The following is a 27,092-nucleotide window of genomic DNA, read 5'->3' as shown; positions in this document are numbered from 1 at the left end:
CTCTCATTGATGTTTTTATTTCTTTCTCCCTTCTTATCTGAAATAAAAAATATATTAAAGAACAACAACAAAAACCACATTCTTGGTTGGGGGGTTAGGAATAATGGCGGCGGAATAGACAGACGTGTTCCGAGCCTTGTCCCGGAGCAGAAAGAAAGAACAGCTGAGGGTCGCACAAGGAGTGTTTGTTGGCTGGTTGGGAGACAGCTGAATTCCAGAAGGAGGTGGGGGACTGCTGAACGGGGTTCCCCTGACCTGGCAGCACCAACTGTGGCTGGGTCCCCTCCCGGAGCTGCGGGGTTGGACGCGGAGTCTGCGCCATCTTGATCCGGAAAGTGGAGCTTATCTGAAGCCTGAGAATCCACAACGGCGGCACCCCAGGAACAGCTGCGAGCCCCAGAACAACGCACCCCAACTGGCGCAAGCACACGGGTTCAGAGGAGCTCTACACTCCACCACGGAAAGGTCAGATTTCGCCTGGGATAAGGTGAGGTCTCTGGTCCCGGCGGGAGAGAGGAACGCGCGTTTTGTGGGAGCTGGAGGACCAGGGAAGTCTGTGCCTAGAAAAATCCGTGGCTGTAGGGGCTGGCGTGATCTGTGATTGTGGAAAGGGGTCCTCAGAGCTGCTAAGAGAAGGGCACTCTAAAAAGCAACCCATTTTGATCTGAAGTGCAGGGACACCCTAAGAGTTTCAGGCAGTCCAGACTTACGCGCAGCCCCTGCGTTCCCTGGGTGCCTGGGCTTACGCGGAGTCCCGGAGTACGCACAACTGGGCTTTTTCCTCTTGAAATTCTTGCTTCTGATTACTAAGCCCAATACATAGGATCACCCAGTTGGGGACACCCTGGGAGACTGCAGGGGAAGGTTGTTTTTCTGGAACCTGGGGATCGGAGCGGGGAGTGACCATCAGAGAGTCAGCTCTGAGGCAGACCACTCCCACAGGCCGGTGACGAGTGCCACAGAGAAAGAAGGCTCTAACACTGCCTAGAGAGGCCATAGATAGACTCGGAAGTTAATCCAGAAACACTGCCACCCAGGGGCTGAATCACAAATCGACTCTTGTGTAATCAAAAATAAAGGAATACGAGAAATTAAGACACACCGCCTGCTTAAAATCAGGACTGGCTTACAACACCGAAGAGCAGTGGATCGCAGGGAACTGCAATACTGCCTGGACTGAGAAACAGGCGTGCCAAACAGAAAAACAGAGGAAGTGAATGACCTTCACTACTTCACATTTTATTTTTACCTTTTTTTTATTTTTTTAATTTTTTTTTATTTTCATTTTTTGCATCTTTTAATCAAGAAACTTTTTTTTTCTTTTTTCATCACTTGATTTTACCTTTTTAATGATTACATTTTTATTTTCAATCCGTATTATTACTACTGCTATTTTATCTTTTTTTTTTTTTTTTTAAAGTGTCATTTTATTTTCTCTTCATTTTATTTTGGGATTAGGGTTCTACATTCTATTTTTATCTTTCCTTTAGCATCGTTTTACTCTATCTCAACTCTACCTTTAGGCCATCACTCTCTTCCTAACCTCCCCCTTTTCAGTGTCCTGTTTATATTACCCTTTTAATGCTTTAGATTTTCCCTATTCTTTCTGTTTACCCCTTGTTAAAATTTCACCCTACTTACATATCTAATCTCCAATCCTCTGCTCCAAGTCCACATACACCTCTCCCTTTGCTGTCTGAGCTATCCATAAACTTGTCCTTCTCTCTGTCCTTTTGTTGTTGTTTGCTTGAATGTAGATTATATCCAATTTTTATGCTTTTTTGTGAGATTGTTTTGCTTATTCTTCTTTTGTTTATTTTTTTGTTTGTTTTGTGCTTCAGCTTTCCCTTGCCTCACTCCATATTAGTTGGTGTGGTAGTTTGTACTAATCCCCAGGCACTTGTTGCTGGCATTTTCTGGGATTAGTGAGTGTTCTATTGGAGTTTTATCCCCAATATATATAGTCTGTTCCCCTTTCTCTCTTAGTCACTTTCTTGTCTCTCTTACTTTTTTTTTTTTCTCTTTACTTTCCCTTTTCCCAATTTCATTTTCACACTCCTTCTTTCTCTTTCTTTCTTTCTTTCTTTCTTTCTTTCTTTCTTTCTTTCTTTCTTTCTTTCTTTCTTTCTTTCTTTCTTTCTTTCCTTTTTCCTCTTCTTCTTTCTCTCCTATCACCTAATTTGCCTTTCTCTGGTGGTCACCTTTATTGGAGGTTATTAATATCGTGAATACATTCCTGTTCAGTGCCTTGTGCGCTGTACCTGGTAGTGCTGTATTTTGTGCCTTTAAATCAACCCAGGAGAGAGAGAACTACATAACCAGACACCCAGAGAAGAGAGACCATGGGGAGACAAAGCAGCAGCCCGCATATGAAAGAAAAGCAGGCATCACCAGAAAAGGAAGTAAACGAAATGGAGGCAAGCAACCTTCCAGAAAAAGAATTCAGAGAAATGGTCATAAGGTGGCTGAAAAGAATGGAAGACAAATTCGACAATATGAGCAAGAACCAAGAGGAAATGAAGAAGAACCAAGAAGAAATGAAAAATGACATCGCTGCCGTAAAGAACTCAATAGAAAGCATCAAGAGTAGACTAGAAGAAGCAGAGGACCGCATCAGTGAGCTAGAAGACAAGATGGAAAAAAATACCCAAGAAAAGCAACTTCTAGAAAAAAAAATTAAAAGGCAGGAGGAGAGTCTAAGGGAACTTTGGGACAACACGAAACAAAACAACATCCGCATAATAGGGGTTCCAGAAGGAAAGGAAGCTGAGCAAGGAATAGAAAACCTCTTTGAAGAAATAATGACAGAAAATTTCCCAGATATAGGGAAGAAAAAACACACACAAATCCAAGAAGCTCACAGAGTCCCAAGCAAAATGAACCCCAAAAGACCGACACCAAGGCACATTATAATTAAATTGGCAAACACCAATGACAAAGTAAGAATCTTAAAAGCAGCAAGAGAGAGACAGAAAGTTACATACAAAGGAACCCCCATCAGACTAGCAACTGATTTCTCAACAGAAACTCATCAGGCCAGAAGGGAATGGAATGAAATATACAAAGTCATGCAAAGGAAGGGTCTGAATCCAAGAATACTGTACCCAGCAAGGCTGTCAATCAAAATTGAAGGTGAAATCAGGAGCTTCACAGACAAAAAAGGACTAAGGGAATTTATTACCACCAAACCAGCAATGCAAGAAATGCTAAAGGGTCTGCTGTAAAAAAAAAAAAAAAGAAAGAAAGAAAGAAACAGGAAGCGAAGAAGTAACACAGGGGTAAAGAATAGGTATGGCGACAAATAAGTACCTATCAATAATAACTTTAAATGTAAATGGATTAAATGCCCCAATCAAAAGACATAGGGTAACGGATTGGATAAGAAAACACGACCCATATATCTGCTGTCTACAAGAAACCCACCTCAGAAAAAAAGACGCACACAGACTGAGGGTGAAGGGATGGAAAAAGGTTTTCCAGGCAAATGGAACTGAAAAAAAAGCTGGGGTAGCAATACTTATTTCTGACAAATTAGATCTCAAACTGAAGGACATAACAAGAGATAAGGAAGGCCATTTCATAATACTAAAGGGAGCAATCCAACAAGAAGAAATAACTCTGGTAAACATATATGCACCCAATACAGGAGCACCCAAATACATAAAAAAACTCCTGGAGGATATCAAGGGAGAGATTGACAGCAATACAATCATAGTAGGGGACTTTAATACCCCACTATCACCACTGGACAAATCCTCTAAACAAAACATCAGCAAAGAAACATCAATCCTAAATGACTCACTAGACCAGATGGAATTAATTGACATCTTCAGAACATTTCACCCCAAAGCCACAGAATATACATTCTTCTCAAGTGCACATGGGTCATTTTCAAAGATAGACCATATGTTGGGACATAGGCAAAGTCTCTTCAAATTCAAGAAGATAGAAATCATATCAAGCATCTTCTCAGACCACAGTGGCATAAAACTGGAAATCAACTACAATAAAAACAACCCAAAGAAATCAAACACATGGAGACTAAACAGCATGCTATTAAACCATGACTGGGTTACCAGAGAGATCAAAGAAGAAATAAAAAACATCATGACAACAAATGACAATGAAAACACTACAATCCAAAATCTATGGGACACAGCGAAAGCAGTCCTGAGAGGGAAGTTCATAGCTCTACAAGCCTACTGCAAAAAACAAGAAACAGGGGTAATAAATTACCTAACCCAACAACTCAAAGAGTTAGAAAAAGAGCAACAAGAAAAGCCCAGTGTAAGCAGAAGGAAGGAAATAATAAAGATCAGAGCACAGATAAACGACATAGAGACCAAAGAAACAATACAAAAGATCAACAAAACCAAGAGCTGGTTCTTTGAAAGGATAAACAAGATTGATGAACCTCTAGCCAGGCTCACCAAGAAGCAAAGAGAGAGGACCCAAATAAACAAGATCAGAAATGAAAGAGGTGAAATAACAACAGATCCCGCCGAAATACAAAGGATTGTTAAAAAATACTACGAACAACTCTATTCCAACAAACTGGACAACCTGGAGGAAATGGACATATTCCTAGAAAAATATAAACTTCCAAAACTCAATCAGGAAGAATCTAAACATCTCAACATGCCAGTAACTATGGAAGAAATTGAAGCAGTCATCAAAGAGCTTCCAGCAAACAAAAGCCCGGGGCCATATGGCTTCACAGGAGAGTTCTACCAAACATTCAAGGAAGAACTAAAACCTATCCTCCTCAGACTATTCCAAAAAATTCAAGAGGAAGGAACACTTCCAAGCTCCTTCTATGAAGCCAGCATCACCCTAATACCAAAACCAGATAAAGACAACACAATGAAGGAGAATTACAGGCCAATATCCCTCATGAATGTAGATGCCAAAATCCTCAATAAAATTCTAGCAAATAGGATCCAGCAGTACATCAGAAAGATCATACACCATGACCAAGTAGGATTTATCCCAGGAATGCAAGGATGGTTCAATATCCGCAAATCAATAAATGTGATACATCACATAAACAAATTGAGAGATAAAAATCACATAGTCATATCAATTGATGCAGAAAAAGCATTTGACAAAATCCAACACCCTTTCTTGATAAAAACTCTCAACAAGGTGGGAATAGAAGGATCATACCTCAACATAATAAAAGCTATATATGATAAACCCACAGCTAACATCATACTCAATGGGCAAAAACTAAAACCATTTCCCCTAAGAACAGGAACAAGACAGGGATGCCCACTCTCACCACTCCTGTTTGACATAGTACTGGAAGTATTAGCCACTGCAATTAGACAAGAAGAAGAAATAAAAGGCATCCAAATTGGAAAAGAAGAAGTAAAGCTGTCCTTATTTGCAGATGACATGATATTGTACATAAAAAACCCGAAAGACTCCATCAAAAAACTAACAGACTTAATAAATGAATTCGGCAATGTAGCAGGATACAAAATTAACACCAAGAAATCTATGGCATTTCTATACACCAACAATGAACTTACAGAAAGAGAGACTAAAAAAGCAATCCCATTTTCCATCGCACCAAAAAAATTAAGATACTTAGGAATAAACCTAACCAAGGAGGTAAAAGACCTATATGCGGAAAACTACAGGACACTGAAAAAAGAGATAGAGGAAGATGTAAACAGATGGAAGAACATACCATGTTCATGGATTGGTAGAATCAACATCATTAAAATGTCCATACTACCCAAAGCAATCTATAGATTCAATGCACTCCCCATTAAAATACCAACGGCGTATTTCACAGACCTAGAAAGAACTCTCCAAAAATTCATCTGGAATAAAAAAAGACCCCGAATAGCCACAGCAATCCTGAGAAAGAAGAATAAAGTAGGAGGGATCTCAATACCAGATTTCAAGCTGTATTACAAAGCCACTGTCCTCAAAACAGCCTGGTACTGGCACAAGAACAGACATATAGATCAATGGAACAGAATAGAGAATCCAGATATCGACCCAAACCAATATGCGCATTTAATATTTGACAAAGGAGGCATGAGCATACAATGGAGTCAAGACAGTCTCTTTAATAAATGGTGTTGGGAAAATTGGACAGATACATGCAAAAAAATGAAACTAGATCACCAACTTACACCATACACAAAAATAAACTCAAAATGGGTACAGGACTTAAATATAAGACGGGAAACCATAAAAATACTAGAGGAATCCACAGGCAGCAAAATCTCAGACATATGCCAAAAGAACTTTTTCAGTGATACTGCCCCTAGGGCAATGGAAGCCAAACAGAAAATAAACAAATGGGACTACATCAAAATAAAAAGCTTTTGCACAGCAAAAGAAACCATCAACAAAACAACAAGAAACCCCACTGTATGGGAGAACATATTTGCAAATGGTATCACGGATAAAGGTTTAATTTCCAACATCTACAGGCAGCTTATACAACTTAATAAAAGGAAGATAAAGGATCCAATAAAAAAATGGGCAACGGACCTAAATAGAATCTTTTCGAAAGAAGACAGAAGGAAAGCCAAGAGACACATGAAAACATGCTCAAAGTCACTAATTATCCGAGAGATGCAAATCAAAACAACAATGCGATACCATCTCACACCTGTCAGAATGGCTATCATCAACAAATCAACAAACGACAAGTGTTGGCGAGGATGCGGAGAAAAAGGAACCCTCGTGCACTGCTGGTGGGAATGCAGACTGGTGCAGCCACTGTGGAGAACAGTATGGAGTTTCCTCAAAAAACTGAAAATGGAACTCCCATTTGACCCAGTAATCCCACTCCTAGGAATATATCCTAAGAAACCAGAAACACCAATCAGAAAGGATATATGCACCCCTATGTTCATAGCAGCACAATTTACAATAGCTAAGATTTGGAAACAGCCTAGGTGCCCATCAGCAGATGACTGGATCAGAAAACTATGGTACATCTACACAATGGAATACTATGCTGCCGTAAAAAAGAAGGAATTACTACCATTTGTAGGCACTTGGATGGAATTAGAGAACATTATGCTAAGTGAAATAAGCCAGTCAATGAAAGAAAAATACCACATGATCCCACTCATTTGGGGATAATGAAAAACATTATAAACTGATGAACAAAAAGATAGTTACAGAGGCAGTAAAGCATCAAACAGACTGTGAAATTACAGGGGTAAGGTTAGGGAGAGGTGGGGGAAATAAGAGATCAACTGAAGGACTTATATGCATGTATATAAGAGTAACCAACGGATGCAAAACATTGGGGGGTGAGGGCATGTATGGGAGTGGGGTGGGGGTGGGGGGCAATGGTAAGATATGTACACATATAATACCTTAATAAAAATTTGAAAAGAAAAAACAAACAAACAAACAAAAAAAAAACCACATTCTTGTCCAATGGTTGCACTTTGGGGTTTTAAGTTCTTCTCCACTCTTGAGCTCACAAATAGGTTTTCCCACATTTTTCTACTAATTTCCTGTTCTACTATTCACATCGAGGTTTATAGTCCTCTAAGTTGGCCCAGTGTGCACCCTGCCTGGCCCGAGCCAACCCGCAGTCCAAGCCCATGTCTGCCCGCTGACTGCGGTTACTGCAGGTCTGCAGTCAGTAGAATCCAGCAGGAAATGACCTCTACTGACATCTCCTCAAAGCTGACTGGACTTTTTCAAAGTTTCAAGGTTCAATGTGGTCCTTTTTTCTGTATAAATTTTAAAGTTTAATGAATTTCTTAAAAAATCAGGTTGGATTTTAATTAGGATTGTGTTGGATTTTTAGCACGTTTCCCTTCAACCTTTTTGTATAACTTTCAAATGTGAAAGAACAGACGCTGGATTTCAGTTTGTGACCCAGCCTGAGTCTCCCCTCCATCCCAGGGCTTCCTTGTCTTTTTTGTCCCCATGAGGATATGAGGCTGGACAGACTGACAGCCTCACCTCTGCCCCCGACACCCCTTGAATCTCCTCCCTGTCCTCTTTGCTGGAAGATTTTGGATTTTTCCTAGTTGTGAGTTGGCTGTTTCATAACTGATTTCTATTAGAGGTTACTTTAAAATTCTCTTTTCCTATAAACTTTATTGCTCCCTTTTCTACCCCAAGGTGAAAATTCCTCCTTTTTCAGTTCCTCACTTGGAGTATGTCCTTTTTGGGGTGGAATAACTTTTTTCAACACAGGCACCCCAATCCTGAACCCTTGTGTCTAAACACATCTCTTTTGGCTGATGGCAGAGTGCTGGGTAACCATCCCAAGGGGCCCCATCCTACCCACCCCTTTCCTTTCGAGGAGCTTGCTCTTCAATAGGCACTCACGGTCAGGTTGCATGGTTTATTTTGGCCAAGATTAAAATCAGGACTCGGACATGGCCTTCAACCTTAGGGCAATCACTGCCATGCTTATGGCTTCCCTGGCCATGCTTATGGCTTCACCACTGCCCCGAAAGCTCCAATGCGCTCCCGGCTCCCAGGGCTGCCTGTGCACAGCAGTGTCACAGGACCTAGGACAGTGCTGGCCAGGAGGGCACTCTGTGACAGTCAGATAGGCTGCCCTGGAGAGCTGTGGCTACTGAGCACTTGGGATGTGCCGAGCACAACCAAGAAACTGAATTTTTAATTCCACTTTATTTAAATGAAGTTTACTGTGAACTGAATCAGCCATGAGTGGCAGCACGTGGCTCCTATCCTGGACAGGGCAGCTCTGAAGAGTGGGGAGCAGAGGGACCTGTGGTGACTGCGTGTGGGTCCTCATTCTGCAGAGGAGAAATCTGAGACCCCAAGGATGACAAGGTCTATGTAGACTGAATCAGACCCCTGGGGCTGTTGAGGTAAATTTTGTAAAACACGAGTCAACACGATGATGGGGTCAGAGTGGGAGACAATGTTGCAGGTGGTCAGAGGTGAGCTTTTTGCAGAAAGTCTTTGAGGAGCCTCAGGTGGGTTTACCTTCTGTCAGTGGCAACATGACCTCAGAGGGCCATAGGGTGCAGGGGCAAGGGGGAACAGGGGAGCGGGGCCTGCACACGACATTGCTCTTTAAGAGAGCTGAGGGTCACAGCAGAGGGCTGAGCCACCCTTTACGCAGTTTTGTTTTTAAATATCATTTAAATATCATTTTTAAAACATCAACTGGTCTACAAGACTAGAAAGCTCTGGGCTGACAGGCTTCAGGCCACTGGGACGGCCCCTGAATGCCCACTCAGCAGCACACGGATGCTTGAGTGACCTCCCTCAGAGAGGACACAGAACAACGGGACACCGTGTGGTGCATGGAACAGCAATGCCTCCCAGAGTGTGATTGGCGGTACACACGGCAGTGATCACTCAGTGCCTTTTTATTGCCATTGGTTTGTGACCGTTGATAGTGATGATTTCAGGAGCAACGGGTGGATTAAAAAACCGTGGCTAGGAAGTTCTTTTGGAGAGAAAGAAGCAAGTGAGGGCGAGGAGGGTCAGAACCTGACGAAGGTGGCGTCGATCTGCCGCACGCTGGGCAGTGCCAACATCACCTTCCGTCGGTACTGTGGGTCCTTCTGCAGGGGGTTTCCCTCCAAGTACACTGTCTCCAGGTTCTTGGCGGCCTTCAGCTCGTCCAGGTCGCTCCAGCTCTCGAGGAGATTGTCATTCATCTGGGAGGACACACACAAACATGCACACAGACTTGAGACAGAAAATGCATATGTATTTACAAGCAACTGCTACTTCCCTCCTCTGTGACTTGCCTGTTTGCTTCTGCCCAGTGTTCAAATGGCAGCTCTGTATGGCTGTCTTTAATGTCAGGACATCACCTCATCGGATATAGTCATATAAACACATTCTCACTGTCATGCAGGCGCCCTCCATCTGACTGGAATCTGACTGCCCAGCTGTGAAAAGGGCAATGCTGCCTGCTTCACAGGCTGCCGTGATTGTCAGTCGGACGGGAGAGCCGTATGGACACTACAGAGGCAGCTCTGTCTGTGCTTACTATCTGTCTGGTGGTCTGAGGAACAGCACACCTGTGTTCCGGGCCAGGTGCTAGCCAACCTCCAGCAGTCGTGAGCCTGCCTCCCTCCCAGGTAGCCAGGTGGCCCCTACCTGTCTCAGCAGCCCAGGTCCCATGTGCTGTCCCTTGGCAAGGCATGCAGAGGAATCCCATACTTCAGAAACTCTACTTAAGTGTCAGCTGTGTCCCCAAACCTGCCAGCACCCACCCCTTTCGTGGTGCAGGTCTTGTCTCTGGTTGTTTGGTTTCTCTGTGTGGTTCTCTGGTCCCTCCAGAGCCAAATCCCCTCAGTGCAATGCACCCAGCCCTCCAGCAGCCACACCTTCCCTCAGGATGCAGCACAGGGGCCTTGGGGCTCACGTTCCCTGTGCACTCAGCCCAGCACACCTACCACCGTGGTCTGGTTGGGCCTCCCTGACACACTCTGGTGCTACCCCAGGCCCAATGCTTTAATAAGGGGTGAGGGACATTTTCACCGTGGGAAACCTGTGGTCTAGGGACACTTGGATATCCTTTTAAGGAGAGGAAAACTGCCAGGATACCAGCAGGGTCCACAGCATGGTCAGAGGAGGAAGAATCATGCCTTAAGACTCGACACGCATCTTGGGCTAGAGTGACTGCATCGAGGACAACACTCACTTCACAGAATCAGAGATAATACGGGCAGTGACCCCACAGGGCATGAGCTTAGGGACCAGCAGTAAACATGCCTGGAACACGCATAGGATCCTGATACTGAGGACAACTTCACCATCATTTGCAACCTGTTTAGAGGGGTGTCCAGACGCCTGACATCCGTTTTCTCTTCCAACTGACTGCAACAGACTCCCTAAGCCACACCTGCAGCCACGAGACAGCTCGAGGCAGATTCCAGGGTGTCCAGAGAGGACACCCACCCATCTCTGTGCTACAGGGCCCTCTGGAGAGACCTCAGGTCTCTCTTCCATGTACATCGCAATCACCCAGTCTGCTGGTCGGGTATAGTGGGGCCAGAGAGCCGCATCTTTAACAAGTTCCTGGTGATGCTGATGCCACAGGCACATACAATGCCGCCACCAGCCTCCAACCTCTGCACATGCCCATCGCAACTCGCACCCCATCACCCGTGAGCCCTGTCATCCTGAATGCTAGGCCCAGGGCTGCAGGCCATACACTCACTGACCTCTTCATTCACCCACCCCAGAGGGTACTCAACTTACCCAGAATTCCAGCAGCTCTGTTAGATGGCTGATATTTTCAATCTTTTTAATTCTGTTTGCCGCAATGTCCAGCATCGTGAGTTTGTTCTAAATAAGGAAGTAAAGTTTGTCTCGGGTATACTTCAGTTCAACGGTGATTGCATGGCCATGAACATAGCTCAGAGCTGTGGGCCAGCTGCCCTTGCAGAACAGAGGCATGCTGACAGGATGATGACCCCCGCCCACTACACAGCATCCCCACAACCACATCACCCAGCTCTCGATATCACCGGGATTTCAAACTGGTTCTGTTAGACCTGAGCCCGGAGCTCCCAGATGCCCATCCACAAGGACCCAGGGAGATGACAGTCCTGGGAAGGTCAGGGTAGCTCCTGTTGAAAAGCAAAGGGAGGCCTGGCCCCTGGGGCTGTATGGAGCACCTGAGATTTAGTGCTTATCTCAAGGACCCCTCCGACACTAATTCTTAGAATAGCATTTTTTCATTCAGGAAGGAGCCTGGGCTGGTCCGAGGTAAGAAACTGCACAGGCACAGGTGGAGGTGGTGGAGGGGCAGTAAAGTCCCAAGCCCATGCTCCTGCATTAGGCTGTCCTGTCCAGGGAAAGGCCACCAGGAGGAGGGGCAGGGGAAGTCTGGGCACTAAGGGAGGGGGCTGGCTGGCCTGGAATTGCAGCCGATGGAAGAGAGGCGATGGGAGAGGAGTCTGGAGTCCAGCCTGCAGAGGACAGTGCCCAGAGCTCTGAAAGTATGTGGATCCTCTGTCTCATCCCTCCATTTCTGACCAGGTCCCTTCTCCCATTCTCTACTAGACCATGGGACACTGACGCCAAACCCTTCCAAGTTTATGGGCAAGTTAAAGAATGTCCCAGTAAAATAAAATGACCCCCTGCCTGTCCCTAAAGCACATAGACAGCAGCTCTGCTGACTCAGAAGCACTCTGGCCTTGGTGTCTGACTCTTTGTGGGCCCAGCCCCATCTTCCTAAACTCCATGTCCCACCTGGGGTGGAGCAGTGACAGCAGGAACTGGGGTGCTCATGCAGGGCTCATCATGTGTCCTTAGCCTGGCGAGTGCCTGTAGCACACAGGGGGCTTCAGAGCAAACAGGGACTGAAAAGGGGCCTGTGGGCAGCCCTTGGGTGCACAGTAGGTGCATGGCAGGGGCATGTTCCTGAGGGTGGGTCTCTCCAGCCATGCCCATGTTCTATAGCTCTCAGTGCAGGTGCAGAAACCAGCAGAGCTAAAGTAGCCTGAAACATGGCAAGATCTGATCTCTGCGCAGTCTGGGCGCACAGGCTCAGCAGCAGAGCGGGGTCCTGGCTACCAGAACTGGCCCTGAAGCTCTGAGGACAGGGAATCAGGCACTCAACACCTCATGTTTTTCTGGGGAGCTGGACAATGTTTTGAGAGCAAACCAGTAAGAATCTCTCCCCTCCCTGCAAAACAAAAGGAAAGTGGGGAGAGCAGGCACCAGAGGCTCCGACTTCCAGCAGGGGGACAGGTGTGAGAGCTCAGGCCAGACCAGCAGGAAGACCCATGCATAGAGGGAATAGCAGAGCAGAGGAGCACCAAGGTGCTGGGAGCAGGATTGTTTGTGGTGTTGGGACAGGGGATTTGCCATTTCATTTACTGCCTTACCTCCCACCACAAAAATAAATGCCAGGTAAGTGAGGAGATAAAGCTTAGAAGTATAGATGAGCCAAAACCGGTTTGGCTCAGTGGATAGAGCGTCAGCCTGCGGACTGAAAGGTCCCGGGTTCGATTCCGGTCAAGGGCACGTAACTTGGTTGCGGGCACATCCCCAGTAGGAGGTGTGCAGGAGGCAGCTGATCGATGTTTCTCTCTCATCGATGTTTCTAACTCTCTATCCCTCTCCTTTCCTCTCTGTAAAAAAAAAAAAAAAAAATCAATAAAATATATTTAAAAAAAAAAAAAAAAGAAGTAGTATAGATGAATATTTGACCTCTAGCTGATTAGCAATCCTGAGGAAAGAATCCCTTGATCAGGACCAATGTACAATCAGGTAACTACCCTTAGAGCCACAACTGCTTTCTGTTCTGCTTCAGAGGCCTAGGGAGTCCTAACCTCTTGACTCACCCATAGGCAGGGGCTCCTCAGCCTGGGCTTCCATGAGCACAGCATGACCAGCTCCGGTCCCATGGCCTCCATCCACAGTTCCACCTCTCAGAACTATGCCTCAATGTACAGAGGAAGGTAACTAAACTTCCACAAGCAAATTCTAACTCTCCCCAAATTTTATGTAGATGTTGGTGACATGAAATTCAGAACATGGTTTTCCTCCAAACATTACTCATGGTAACTAGGTCCAGGGGCTAAGGCAAAGACTGAAGGAGCCTTTCCTGAGTAAAAGGCAGTTTGCAGTAGCAAGTGAACAGTCAGGTGACGCTGCTGACAATCGAAGAGAACGAAAGCAACCCAGTAAAACTGAACGAGCAAAGTACATTACTTGCTTGAATGCTGCTCTGAGAAAAGCAGTTAGTCTATAGGCAGCCTAGGAAGGCCAGGTTTCTGCAGGAGCTCCGGGTGAATCTGCCCCCCATACGCATTCACCTGAGGCTGTCCTGCCTTTATGCACCTGAGGCTGTGCTGGGCTAAGCAGGAGCAGGCCAGGGGTGGGGGTTGTGGAAGAGTGTAGACAGGCCTGTCCTTACCAGGGATGGTGAGGAGGAGGAAGAAGAAATGTGCAAGAATGACTGGGAGAGCCACTCATCCTGGGCAGCTGAGATGAGCTGTCCCTATGGTCCCTTATAGGATGGGAAGTGCAGTGGTCAGAAGGCAGGAGAACAACAGCTGCTGACTCCTGCTGGCTTCTGTGGTACGGGGGAGGGGAGTACAGGGGTGTACACGAGCAGGTAGGGTTTGGATTTTACACCCTAGCAAATGCCTATAGTGCTGCTGGAGGCTGTGCAGTGAATGCTGCCTCTGTGAGGCCCTCACTGCCTGTGCTAAGACACTGGCCATGGTGCGAGCACTGGTTTAGGGCTCACTCAGGGGACTTTCCTGCATTTCCTGGTGAGAGGGGTCACTCTGTCTATAGGACTGGAAGGTTCTCTATGAGAAACCTCCAGAGGCAGCATCTACTGAAGACCAGCCCTGGAGGCCAAAGTGTGCTGCTGGCCAGCTGCCTGCCACTCAAGCCCTGTGCCCACCCGCCCAGATGGACAAGAGGTTGTCTTACGTTGTTCTCCAGGCCTTCTATGATCTCGATGCCGTTGTGGCTGAGGTACAGCTCCCTCAGGTTCACCAGGCTCTGTAGACCCTCCATCTTGGTCAGCCTGTTGCTCTGGGAGGGAGAGCCAACAGCCGTCAGAATCATGTGTGATAAAACAGCTTTTAGGAAAGGTTTCTCTTGTTGGAGAATTCGGACAATTGGGTCAGCCTGTTGCTCTGGGAGGGAGAGCCAACAGCCATCAGAATCATGTGTGATAAAACAGCTTTTAGGAAAGGTTTCTCTTGTTGGAGAATTCGGACAATTGGGCATTCCACTTAAAACAGGCCAGCATCGGGTTATGAAGAGAAAGATCAGCATTTCCAGTCTGTTGTCCTGGGCTACAATTCATGTGTGAAGGTTGAAGGTTTTTATGCAAAGAACTTAAGTGTTTTTAGATGTACTCAGGGAGGATATAAAAATCAGCTTAGTAGTTCAGATGTCAAGATCACTGAATATTTTAAAATAAATTCTTATTTCTTTCAGGATATGTTGTAACTCAAATTAAACTATGAGGCTCTCCCACACCCAGTCCCTGTTGCCAGAACACCCACCACACATCCCACCTCCCTGGTGTGATTCCACTCAATGGCTTTTAACAGAAAAGGACATGTGAGCCTGGCAATATTCAGGTGCTGACTGATCCCAAACGCAGAGTAGGACCCTCACCCACCATTGAGCCAAATGCGCTAGGAACATTTGGAACAAACTTATCCTTCTGAAGACGCCCCTTTGCCTAAAAACCACCAGCAACTTTTATCAGGAAAAGGAACGTGACCCATAAAAGGATGAAGTGTTAGTCTAACACGCATATGTTCACAGGAGTATGTGCACATATGAGATCTAATGCTTCAACTGCTCGTGATGCAGTGCTGATCATGGACACAGTGGGAGAGAAAACTGTGCTAAGTAGCAGCTCTGGTTTGCTGGGAGACCATGCAGGCCCTGCTGGTTCAGGATAGGGGGTGGAGGCGGGGCAAGCTGGTTTGATACCTGTATACTGAGGACTGTCAGGTTGGAGAGTGCATCCAGGTTCTGAAGTTTAGTGATCTTGTTTTTCCCCAAAAACAAACTGTCCAAATTGGTTAATGTGTCGATATTTTCAATGGCCTGTAAAATGGACAGAGCACCAGTTGTCACGGTGCGGCCATCCCATTTCCCCAGGGGAGGGGACAGCACTCTATGGACTTGGTCTTGGGGTGTCAGGCAAGTCTCAATCTGGAAACTTTCTAGTAAAATTTTACTTGAAAGTACAGAATGGAAAAACTGAGGATAGGCAGAGGGTCTGAGGCCTGTCTCTCAGGCTCACTCCCAACCTCCATGGACCAGATTTCGCAAGTCCTCCCAGTTCTAAGCTGACATTGTTCTGTTAGTCTATGTGGGGTTTGTTACAATGCATCCCACCAGCCTCAGTCTCCCCAGAAATGAGCCCCCACGCAGGATCCGGCTGTGCCCTTCTTCCTCGTTCCCCACCCTCCTTTCTCTGCGCACCTGGACACAGCAGGGTTTAATGAATGTGCAGTGACCAGATCTGTCTCCCTCCTCTCCTCTCAGTCAGGGCATGCTAGCACGGTGGTGACCGCATCAAGTGCACGAGGTGCAGCTCGTCTGCCCATCGCAGCAGGACTTGGCTGGGGGTGTGTGTGTGGGGGGGAATCTATGAGGATAAGAGATTCAGGGGAGGGCACCCTTAACAGCTACTGCCTGCGGTAATTTGTGACAAGCCACCTCTCCTGGAATGTGCCACAGAGACACTTAATAAAATACTGATATGACTGCTCTCTAGTTTTAAACATATGGCTCTGCTGTCTGTGGCCACATTACCACCAACAGTGTCTGTCCTCATTACAGCCACCTCTTTTGTTTGTGTCCTGCCCAACTCTCAAGGGCCAAGCTGGACTTGACCACCGTCTGCTGTAAACTTCCAAAAGCCATACGGAGGGCTACTTTCCCCAGGAACGGAGGGGAAGAAGTGCTCAAAGATACCCGAGCTCAGCTGCTCAGCAAGGCCAGTGGGAAGCACAGGTTTCCTAAGGCCCTGGTGGAGGTCAGGTTGCTGTCAGCCCCTCTGCTCGGGACACGCTCATGTCAGGCAGGATTGTCAGAAACACAACCAAAGTGTTTGGGGCTGATCAGTTCACCTCAGGCAGAATGTACTGGTAACTGGGTTGGTTTGCTAAGAGTTTAGCTCAGACTGGGATGGAGAGCAAGTGAAACCTACATGCAGCAAGGCTAGGCCACTCCATTTGGGCACATATTCTTATTAATACTGACCCTAGTTAGTATTTTTTCTTAAAAAAATAACTTTCGTTTCTGGGGGAGGAAAAAAATCACACCAAATGGAAAATATACATCCTGTACCCCCAGGCCATGCCCACACCTACCCGGATGCGGTTGGATCCCAGCTCTAGCATCTCCAGTTGACGTAAGTTGCTCAAGTTCTCAATTTTATTGATTTTATTGTTGACTAAGAAGAGTTTTTTCAGTTTTGTCAACTTGTCAACCCCTTCAATGTTTCTCAGTAGATTAAAAGAAATATCTAGAATCCTGGAATGAGCAAAACCATTATTTTTGAAAAGCACAGGCCACACAGAACTCAGAATATAACTGTCTGAAGGGCGGCATCCCCACCCGGGAACAGCCTCCAGAGCCCCCAACGCCCGCTCACAGGACTGCACCGAGGGCAGACACCATGTCATCCCCTACTAACAGGATCAATCAGCAGCCTCTACCCAAAGATTGATTTACAGGTTGGAACTGGGCAAGCTGATGCCACCGATGGAGCCAGGAATGGAACAGGACCCAAATGCAGAGGTGGCCTCTCCAGGGCTGAGCCAGGGCAGAGATTGGTTCTGGGGACACTGGTCAGCCCCTGGGCCATCCCTGGGGCTTGGGACTCACTCCAGCTCTGTTAGTGTGTCCAGATTCTCTATCTTCTTGATCTGGTTGTCATAGAGGTCCAGTTCTCGGAGGCTGTGCAGCTCCTCCAGGTTCTCAATGCACTTAATTAGATTTTGACGGAGGCAGAGAGTCTGGAGGGTTGGAAAAAGAACACTTGACATAGGCAACAAGTGGGGAGGTCACGGGAAAGCCTTAGGATGAAGGATGTGGTTTTTATCCTCCTGTTGTTTTCTAGAAAGGGGCTGGCATGGGGAGGATGGAAGACACCCACAGGAAGGCTGCAGACAGGCCCTGCACCAAGCAGACCTACTCAGTAAGGGAGGCTTTCGTCAGTTTGGGGTGTATGCTGTTTTCTGGCAGAGTGAACCCTTGGGCTCAGGTGAGTTCAGGACTGTACAGTCTGATGCGGGCTCAGCTGCAGACAAGCCCTGAACTGAGGTTCTGCAAGCAGCAGTGGGTCTGAGCCACTGCCTGAACTGGGGCCGAGTTACAGCTGCCTGCACTACTCCTCCAAACTGTCACGTTCAAGTCAAATATGCTCAACGTGGTTCCTGATGCAAGTGGCACCTCCTGCCGGACTGTGCCTGCCCTCAGACTGAGTCTCAGTTATGGATGTACCTACACCCTGTGGGTGGGGCAAGCTCTGGACTATTACAAAAATCACCTCACATGAAAGGACAGACCTCCTTCTCACCTTCACTTTCTTCAGAACCTCAAATCCTTCAATTTTTCCAATGCGGTAGTGATTTAGGTCAATGTCCTGAAACAGAAGAAATTGAACTTAGCTGCAGGGAAGTGCCCAGAGCCCTACTTCCTAGGAGCCCTGCTTCCTAGGACAGGAGCTAAGAAGAGGCCTGATAGGGGGGTGGACATGAGGGTAAGGAGAATAGGTGAGCCAGTGCCACACAGGAGTCTGCAGCAGATAGGTGACAGGGACATGGAGGTGAACTTCAAGATGCTCATTAATTTAACTACGATTTATCATAGTTTTATGTAAAACTAACCCTCCAAATGAGCGGTATACCCCCTAGCGCAAAACGAGGTGCAAGAAGGTACACCCAGCCACAGCATCGCCAGAGGCCCCATGGTTGGTTATTATGCAATAGGTGCTTCTGCAGGCCTTGGATGATGACTGCTTTTCAAATGTGGATGTTAGCACCCCACATTTATAACGTAATCATTGGATCTATTGATTTATGAGTCAAAGGAGTTTCATTTGCCACAATGTGGCAAACAGAAATGAAATTCAAATCAGTGCTATTAAAAAACAGTAAGACCCCAAGGAATCTGACCCATCCAAGGGAGGCTTAGACGACCTCCTCTAGGGGATCACTTACTAATCTGGCACCTTCATAAAAGATAACCTGATGGTCAGAGTGGTCCGTCACCACGCCCCCTGAGGCTGGGTCGAGCAGGAGGCATTACCTCTGCATCTCTGTCCAGGGTAATGGTTTCCATATCCACAGGCAGCTCTTGTCCTGAAAAAGTGAGAGAGAGGAAAAAAGAGCCCACTCAGAGCTCCCATGGCAGGAGGCAGCAGCCAGTTTCGGTGAAAAGCTGGCACGCAGGCCTCCTGGCACAGAGTGGACTCCAATGCAGAGGAGACACCAACAGATGACACCTGGAGGATCTGGATGGCGCAGAGGGCTAAGTAACACCCTACTCCAGCCGTGGTCACCTTTCCAGCATTCTGAGTTTCCTGAATTCAGCTATCTGTACTTCAGAGCATCCCAAGAAAGGAAATGTGGTCTGAGGCTGGCCACCAACTTCCCACTTCTGGTGACAACCAGAGCTGTGTAACTGGCAGCAGGACCCCCCCACTCGTCACCCTCTCCATCTTCAGTCTGTGGCAATAAATCAGGCCATTTGACTATAGACCATGCTGGGGATATCAGATATTCTAGGATGTGCCTTTTATTGCTTCAGAAAGTGGCCCAGCATCTACAAACACTTCTCTCTGCAAAGAGCACAAGAGAATGAAGCATGGCTTAGCAGACAGATCAGCCCTCCTGAATAATTTAAATACACTTATTGACTGGGAGGCTGGGAGCTGATCCCAGCAGAGACCTCCACCCCGTAGGCTGGGCCTCCTGGGACATCCGAAGGCCGAGGAGGGCTGCAAGAACCACTCTTGCTGCAGAATTCAGTCTCAAATTAGCAGGTCTCCCCCATCTTCATTTCATCTGACCCTATCTAGGCATTATGTTTAAAAGGGTTAAATTCTTAAAAAGAGTAACAGTAATTTCTTGATTTCACCAACTATCTTATGATTTCTTCTCCCACTGAGTGAGTTCTGCTTGAATTAGGATATGAAGGTCATATATTGAGGCTGGATGGCTTTTCTCTAAAGTCCCTTTTTGCTCTCCCAATGCTTTATTGAAGAAGCCAGGCTAGCCTGCCTGTCTGAGAGCTTCTCTGGGTTGGGGCGTGTAGCTGCCATCTCATCTATTTCCTGTAAACTGGTTGTTACTGTCTTGCCTGGCTCCCATTGCTGCCCCTTCGCTTGCAGCTCCCAATCTCCTGAGTTTAGCCTGGCCCCTGGAATGGAGGCCTCAGAGGGGCGCACTTGACATAGGACCAGCTTAATCAGGAAGTACTGGCCCCACACTGGTTGAAATCACTTCCTAGTCTTTTTTCACTATACCTTTTCCATAATGATCAATAGTGGCTAGATTTAAAAAAATGTCTTTTACAGTTTATCCAAAACTTTATGAGATATCATCAACCTAAGAATTAAATAAAAGCTGAACAAAACCAAGAGATATAACCAAGCTACCTGCTCCCCCCACCCCGCCCCCGCTCCAAGACAGCCTAAATTCACCATCAGGACCCAGGATGCTGCAGTGAGAAAGGCTATGCAATGAAGGCCAGATACTCCGGTCACTCAATGTCCAAACCAGGATGCTTTAGAATAAAAAGGGGCACCACAGACAATCATGCTGGGCTACCAGGTGGAAACTGGGGCTATCCCAGGCTCCTCAAGGACATGTGGTTACATGGCTTAAAGGGGTTCTGTCTGTAATCCATCCAGCACAGGACAGGCCCCCAAAGGGTCAGCTTATCCTTTAAAACAAAGTTACTAGACTAGAACATCTTTCTTTCTTTTTTTTTTTTTAAATATATTTTATTGATTTTTTACAGAGAGGAAGGGAGAGGGATAGAGAGCTAGAAACATTGATGAGAGAGAAACATTGATCAGCTGCCTCCTGCACACCTCCTACTGGGGATGTGCCCGCAACCAAGGTACATGCCCTTGACCAGAATCGAACCCGGGACCTCTCAGTCCGCAGGCCGACGCTCTATCCATTCAGCCAAACCAGTCAGGGCTGCACTGACCATATTTTGTGATTTCTTAGGGAAATTAAGTAAAAGGGAACAGTTGACATGTTTGAATTTGTTTTATTTGAACTTAAGATTTAAATATAGGTAGGAGCAAGTCCTACTTTCTCTAAGGACTACAAAAATGTGTATGCCCAGAGAACTTCTAATCAGTTAGCAGTTTGGAGGAAAGAATGCTTGGTTTAGATAACCGGGCTCAAATCCAGCTGTTGCACTTTGGAACCATGAGCCCTTCGGCTCGTCGTAGTGAGCCTGTGTTCATGAGCCTGGGAGAGGCCCATGACAGAGCTCCATCAACTCTCCAGTCCAGCACAAGCAGCAGGTGTTCATACGTGAGGACAGGTGATGCTCTCACCTGCTTGGCTTTCTAGACCTCAGTCAGACAGCAATGAAAGCTTTTACTGTCACTCCCATGTACTTATCCCACCCACATCATCTCCAGAATATCGACTGCAGTTCTGAAATGTGACTGGTGCTTTTGTGGTAATCTCCTTTGCCTTAAAATTAGGTTGCTATAGTTACCAGTCATCTTCACCGGCACAGGGAGTACAATGTTGTTTTAAAAATTTGTTTGGTTTTTATAAATTTGTTGTTTTTATTAATAGAAAGGTAAAATGTATGATTACTACCTTGAACATCCACAACTGTATATAAACCTAGAAAATGCAGAAGGTACAAGGCCTTCACCAACCTGCTGTTCAGCAACACCTTCAACAACAGCTTGAGGCATTTTCTCTGGAGCAGGTAAAACCACATATTATTAATAGTTTTTAAATAAAAACAAGATCTTAACATGCATTCTTTTTGGAAATTTGTTTTCACCTAATAATATATCTTGGACAGCTTTTTTTCTGTTCAGATGGTTTCTACTCTCATTCTTTTCAATGTAAGTTGATTTTCTAAGCAACAAACAAATGGGCTAAGATCATGGCTGGGAAGTGTGAAAAGCTACCGTCATGGGCTGAGGACTTACTTCTCTTGTCTCCAAATTCATTTTGCTGTTCTTGTTATTCACTAAAACAACAGGAGGCCACTGGTACATTTTCCACATAAAAGGATTTCCCTAACACCTGGGCAATGAAGAAGTCCATCCTCAGGCCTATAAAAATGGTGAAGAAGGACTCAAGAAATGACTTCTTTAAGACATTAAAAGTGCTATTCTGAAAGCAGTTTGTATTACTATGGTAGGACATCAAAGCATGGTAGTCAGCCATAATGTTTACTGCAAATCTCATCCTGAACATATGGTTAATAAAACAATTTTCTGATTCTGTCCCAAATGACACACTAGTACCAATATCATTATTAGTATTTGCCTTCAGTGGAATTAGAAAAGTTGCACTCTGTCTGCAAGTGCTGGCAGTCAGCTAGTTAGGGGAGCGCCTCAGACGGGCCCTGTTCCTAGCCCACTGGGGCCTCTGTGGCTGTACCAGCAGACTAACACAGTACAGTGGTCCTCCCCAGGATGACACACACTGCCACCTTGGGAAGGGGGAGACAGATTACGTGCAACACTGCCTGCACCCCTTTAGTGATGAAGGTTCTTAACTGGGCAGGGTACCTGTTGGTTCTTCTTCCCCCCGCTCCTCTCCATCCTTCAGGCTGTGCTCGCTGAGGTCTGCCACTATACTGCTGCTCTGCTTTTTCCCTTCTTCATCGCCCGATTCTTCAGACTCGACCCGCCTGTCAACTGAACCCACACAGATCAATGAGAATTCCCATCCACATCATGTTCTCTTTGAAGTACATATAACAAACAGACATCCAGTTGTAAGTAAAAAATTTCATTTAAAAACATTTGTTGAATTCAGTTCAATGAACATTTGAGTATCTTCCATGTCCCAGGTACCATCTGTACAGTGGCAGGGAGATCTGGGGGTAGGTTAGGAAGGGGGCAGGGAGGCCACATGGGCGTGAAGGTGAGTATCACACTATTCCTCAAGGAGCTCATGAAGAGTTGCCAGGTGTTCTGAATGCCCTGGGATGTTGCGATTAAATGTACTAGTGCTAAAATGCAGTGAAGCCTGGATATCCGTGTAGAGGGGACCATTGTGACCCTTCCACCACATACCTTCATCCATGCTCCACTATCCATTTCATTTGGTCAAGAAAACCAGCCCAGTTCACAGGCCCACGTTCTGAAAGAAATCAAGACTAACTCAAATCAGACTGTGGGCAGGGAGCTCTAATGAAGAAGGAGAAGACAGCCAATAGTGCTAACTGCCCCCCGTAAAGGTCACAGATGCTAACCCTCAGGACATAGTGATGCCAGCCAGCTCAAAGCTTTGAAGGGCTGGCAAATAAATATTTTTTGAATTAATAAATAAGGCAATGATGAAATGTGGCAGATTGGTAAAAATTCATTGGAAAAATTGTAAAGTAATGTTCCTTTCTCCTAACTTTTTTCATGACCTCTTTTGGAAGTTGGTCTAGAAGCCCCAAAGCACTTAGAACTTACTTGGAATTATCAACTACACTGAAAGATTTCTTGTTCCTGAGTCCAACTTATCTACAGAGGGGAAGGAAGTTCTGTTTCATTTTTGTATCTCCACTGGGCATAGTAAGTAAGGAAGCATCTAGGAAAGGACTGCTGGACAAAACATATCCTTAAGAAATCCACCTCCAAAACCTCCACATCTGTTCCTCTTCCCTGTCCTTGGCAACTGCTTTGGCTCAGCTACTCATTACTTGTGGCCTGGGCTCATGCTGGGCCTCCTAAATGGTCTTTCTGTGATTTGTCTGATCCTGTCTAATCTATTCTCCATTGCCAGAGAATGTGATCTGATTCTAAAATCCAAATCTGATCTTTGACTCCAAAAACTCCTGGAATGCCAATGACTCTTCCTGAGTCTACATCGTGACCCTAGAAACACAGGTTGGCAAAGTTATTCCCTTTTCCAGGCCTTCAAATCTGCAGAAGGGAGCTAGTAACTATATCTTAGTGTTGATCAGAATTAAATTAGAGAAGCACAGAAGCAGTTCGCTTTTAATAAAAAAAAAGCAGTAAACATTTAATAAATTAATTACAGGTACTCCCTGCTTCCCAAAAGTTCACTTTATGCCATGTCATCTTTAAGAAAGAACTACATTAGTTCTTTCACTAATGAAAGAACTGTAAAGAGAATTTTCTCTTTCATGAAAAATGTGAAAAGCAAAAATAGCATCATTTTGTTTTGCAATGAGCTCTAATAGAGGCAGCTTGAACTCCAATCAGCCAGCATGGCACCACCAAGCTCCTACCCCAGGGACTATACCCGGCATCTCAGCATCAAGATGCCATAGCTTTGAAGTATCTGTGAGTGTCTATGCTTCATCTTGATTCTGTGCATCCATTAGCAAGATGTGCCCTAAGATAACTGCCTCTTCACTTTATTCCATTTTGGCTTTGAAAGGTGTCATAGGAGCATTTCACTTTCAGATAGTGAGGAAACCTGCATTGCCAGGCACAAGCACTAAGCCAAAGCTAAAGGAGAGCAAGTTCTACTGGGCCAAGATCTGGTGCGGCTCAGCTCTGGGTGCGAGGGGCTTAGCTAATGAGGGACAGCCAACGTGAAACCTGGGACTCTATTCTGAGGACTACAGAGGATCTGAGGTATGGGACAGGATTAGTATGTGAGGTGACTTTCGGGCACTGGGGACAATGGGCTGGCTCAAGGTATTGGCAGCATGAATTGAAGAGGTTCGAAAATTTGGAGATTTTCATTTTTTTGTTAATCCTCACCTGAGGATATTTTTTTCCTATTGATTTTCAGTGTGGAAGGAAGGGGGAGAGACACAGAGAGAAAAAAAATCAATGTGAGAGAGACATCCATGGGTTACCTCCTGCATGTGTCCCCACCAGGGCCAGAGATCCAACCTGCAACGGAGGTAAGTGCCCTTGACCAGAATTGAACCTGAGACCCTTCCGTCTGAGAGTGGATGCTCTAACCACTGAACAAGTGGCTAGGGTGAATTTGGAAATTTTAGAGCCTGAACTCTCCCCGCCCCATCCATGACTTTCTCTTGCCATCCTCACTGGCACTCTCTACCCTCAACCAAAATGAATGTCACCCTTGGTCAAACTCTCCTCCAAACAGGCCACGTTCTTTCACACCATTTGCCTTTGACTATGTGGTTTCCTTTGCCAGAAATGACCTTTGATCTTTCCCCCAACCTCAACCTGGCTGAATCTTTAACGTTCAACTTGGAGCTGGCTTTGGTTGTGCAGCCATCACTCCCAAATACATGCCAGCTCTTCCTTCACCGCCCCCGCCCCTTTCTTCCCTAACATTTACATACAAGACAGATAGGAGGAAACCTGCATTGCCAGGCACAAGCACTGTATCCTCCATGAAACCAGCACATAAGCACTCAAGAACTGACTCTCCAATTGGTATATAACTACATGTACAGAAATGCACATCATATTTTCAACTAAGTGGAAGAGTTGAATTTAGTCTTTGCTTAACTGTGATAGCTTTGTAAACAGGTACCGGTGTTCTATAACAATCTCTCGGCTGCTTGTCACCCTTCCCCACAACCCATTCGCTTTGGAGAGGACCCTGCTCCGCCGCCGCCACGCTCACTAATGAACCAACTCGGGCAGGTCCCAAGGCACCCTGCCCGTTTCCCGATTCCCGATTAGTTTGCAAGGGGACTGACCCCGCGGGTCAGGCCAGAGGTTCAGTGCGAGGCTCCAATCAGCTGGTGGGCGCTCGGGCTGCGAAACCACCGCGCCGTCAGCCCCCACACATAGGCACGGCTCTCGCCGCCGTTGTCCTCTCTGCCTGGGGTCCAGCATCTCCGGGACTGCCGCGCCTTCCCGGCCACCCCCGCCCCTCCGAGAGGGCCAGCAGTTGTCAGGGGTCGCGCAGCAGGGCTGAGCCGCGGCCGGAGGCGGGACACCTCTTGTATCTCGGGGAAGACCAGTGTGGGCCGCCACCCCCCACCCTCTGGGCCCTTCGGTCGCCGCCCCGCCAGGCTGCTCACCCTCCATCATCTCCTGCGACAGTTGCTGGCCCGCGCCGTGCTCCGCCGCCATGTTGGCTGCTCTTCCCCTTTCCGGAATTTGTCGCCTCAGGACCCTCAGCCAATCAGGACTCCCAGTTCGGAGTTGGGCCAGCCAATGGAATTCCAGCGCAGGGAGGCTGAACCTCAACGGTCCTGCACGGCTCCAGTACCTCATGGGAGTTGTAGTTCATCCCTGAGTCCGGCCGCCTGACCTCCCCCGGACAAGTAATTTAAGAACGCCCGTAGGTGTAGAGAGGCGAGGAGCGGGGAAGAGGGCAGGGACTGGCGAAGTGCACGCACGGAGCCGTAGCTGCAGGCGAGCGGAGAGAAAAATCTGGGCTGGCTCGTAGCGGGTTTCTGCGTGGGGCTGCAAAGTGCAGACCTCCAAGCCTCATCAGCCGCGTCTGCACAATGGGCCGAATTTGTCCCGGCGTCGCCGCGCGAACTTAGCCTGTTAAAGGGGCCTCCTCCAGTTAACGCTCAGCTCAGGGCGGGCTCAGCGCGGGACACCCGCGCTCGTGCCGGGGACCGGCTCCGCCGCAGGTTCTGAGAGAGCCGGTCGAGACCCCGGACGCCGACCCAACACAGGCAGGCGCCGCAGTCTTTCCATCAGTCCTCGGCCCCGCAGGCGCGCTAGGCCCGTGAGGGAGTCGTCCCGCAGCCCCCGCCTCCAGGGCGAGGCAGCTGAGAGGCGAGCTCCGCGCTGCTCAGCCTTCTCAATTCCGAGAAAGAAGGAAACGGCGACTGCCGGACGGGATTGGAGGAGGCGCTGGTGCCTCTCAGGCGCGTAGGAGCCTGGTGCGTCCTTAGCTACCGTTAGCGCGGGCTTCTCCACTCAGGCTCGCTAACTCCCGTCCACAGGAGCCAGTGGTTGGTCTATGGGACCTGTCAATCGGCGTGAATTGCTCTACGATTGGCCGGCAGGACTGGAGGCGAAGAACGGTTTCCTCGTGGCGGGGTACTCGGTCGGGTGTCGTTCGTCGGCTCCAGGTGAGATACCTGCGCTCGGGAGAGGTGGCCCGGGCTCCGTGGGGCCCCGGCGCGGCCCTGCGACTAGCCAACCTGAGTGCTATGTGCCCGCCGCTGCCGGCTCCCCTCCGTGCGGCTCCGGCCCAGGAGGTGGCCCGCCGTCCTGCGGCCGTTTGTCCTGGGCCCGGGCCTCCCTGGTCCTTCGTGTCTCTGCCTCTGCCCAGCCCTTCCCGCGCTCAGTCCTCCCCTGGAGTTAACTGTGCGCTTTATCCATTATTATTGCCTGCGCTCCGGGAAGGTGAGCTGTAGAACCGAGGCAGTGTCTTGCTCAGCTGCGGACGGTGCCAGGCACGTAGGAGCTTTTCAGTAAATGTGGGATGAATGCGTGAGCTGTGGGTACAGACCACGGCTTCCCGACATCTTCACTTGGATGTCCCAAGCACGACCAGCTTTCTCCTTCATTTTACCGTCACCAG

The 27,092-nt window shown here is 47.3% G+C and overlaps 2 protein-coding genes across 6 annotated transcripts in view; one reads left to right on the top strand and one right to left on the bottom strand.

The window, feature by feature from the left end:
- PPP1R7 (protein phosphatase 1 regulatory subunit 7) lies at positions 1-26,556 on the bottom strand. 5 transcript variants are annotated; one of them, XM_080668033.1, is made up of 12 exons: positions 25,627-25,700; positions 22,730-22,796; positions 22,220-22,348; positions 18,745-18,797; positions 18,014-18,079; positions 17,320-17,450; positions 16,803-16,965; positions 15,412-15,528; positions 14,389-14,493; positions 11,194-11,280; positions 7,406-9,638; positions 3-81 (listed from the first exon to the last, which is right to left on the bottom strand). In XM_080668033.1, the coding sequence occupies exons 2-11, from the start codon at positions 22,737-22,739 to the stop codon at positions 9,462-9,464; spliced, it is 1,038 nt and encodes a 345-aa protein (XP_080524159.1). In that variant the 5' UTR covers positions 22,740-22,796; positions 25,627-25,700; the 3' UTR covers positions 3-81; positions 7,406-9,461. The 5 variants fall into 5 exon arrangements, with proteins under 5 accessions (XP_080524158.1, XP_080524159.1, XP_080524161.1 ...); XM_080668032.1 differs by lacking the exon at positions 22,730-22,796 and having other exon boundaries at positions 1-81; positions 25,627-26,556; XM_080668035.1 differs by lacking the exons at positions 3-81; positions 22,730-22,796 and having other exon boundaries at positions 8,025-8,801; positions 9,469-9,638; positions 25,627-26,490.
- The window catches only part of PASK (PAS domain containing serine/threonine kinase), a gene marked incomplete at its 5' end in the record, with an annotated part of 27,123 nt that continues 26,556 nt past the window's right edge, over positions 26,526-27,092 (top strand). The window contains 1 exon segment of the mRNA XM_080668036.1: positions 26,526-26,637. Coding sequence (XP_080524162.1) covers positions 26,526-26,637 — 112 coding nt within the window.

This window comes from Plecotus auritus (assembly GCF_963455305.1).
Source record: "Plecotus auritus genome assembly, chromosome: 5".
Taxonomy (NCBI): domain Eukaryota; kingdom Metazoa; phylum Chordata; class Mammalia; order Chiroptera; family Vespertilionidae; genus Plecotus; species Plecotus auritus.
The sequence above is the reverse complement of the archived record's forward strand: the minus strand, read 5'-3'. Positions and strand labels throughout refer to the sequence as shown.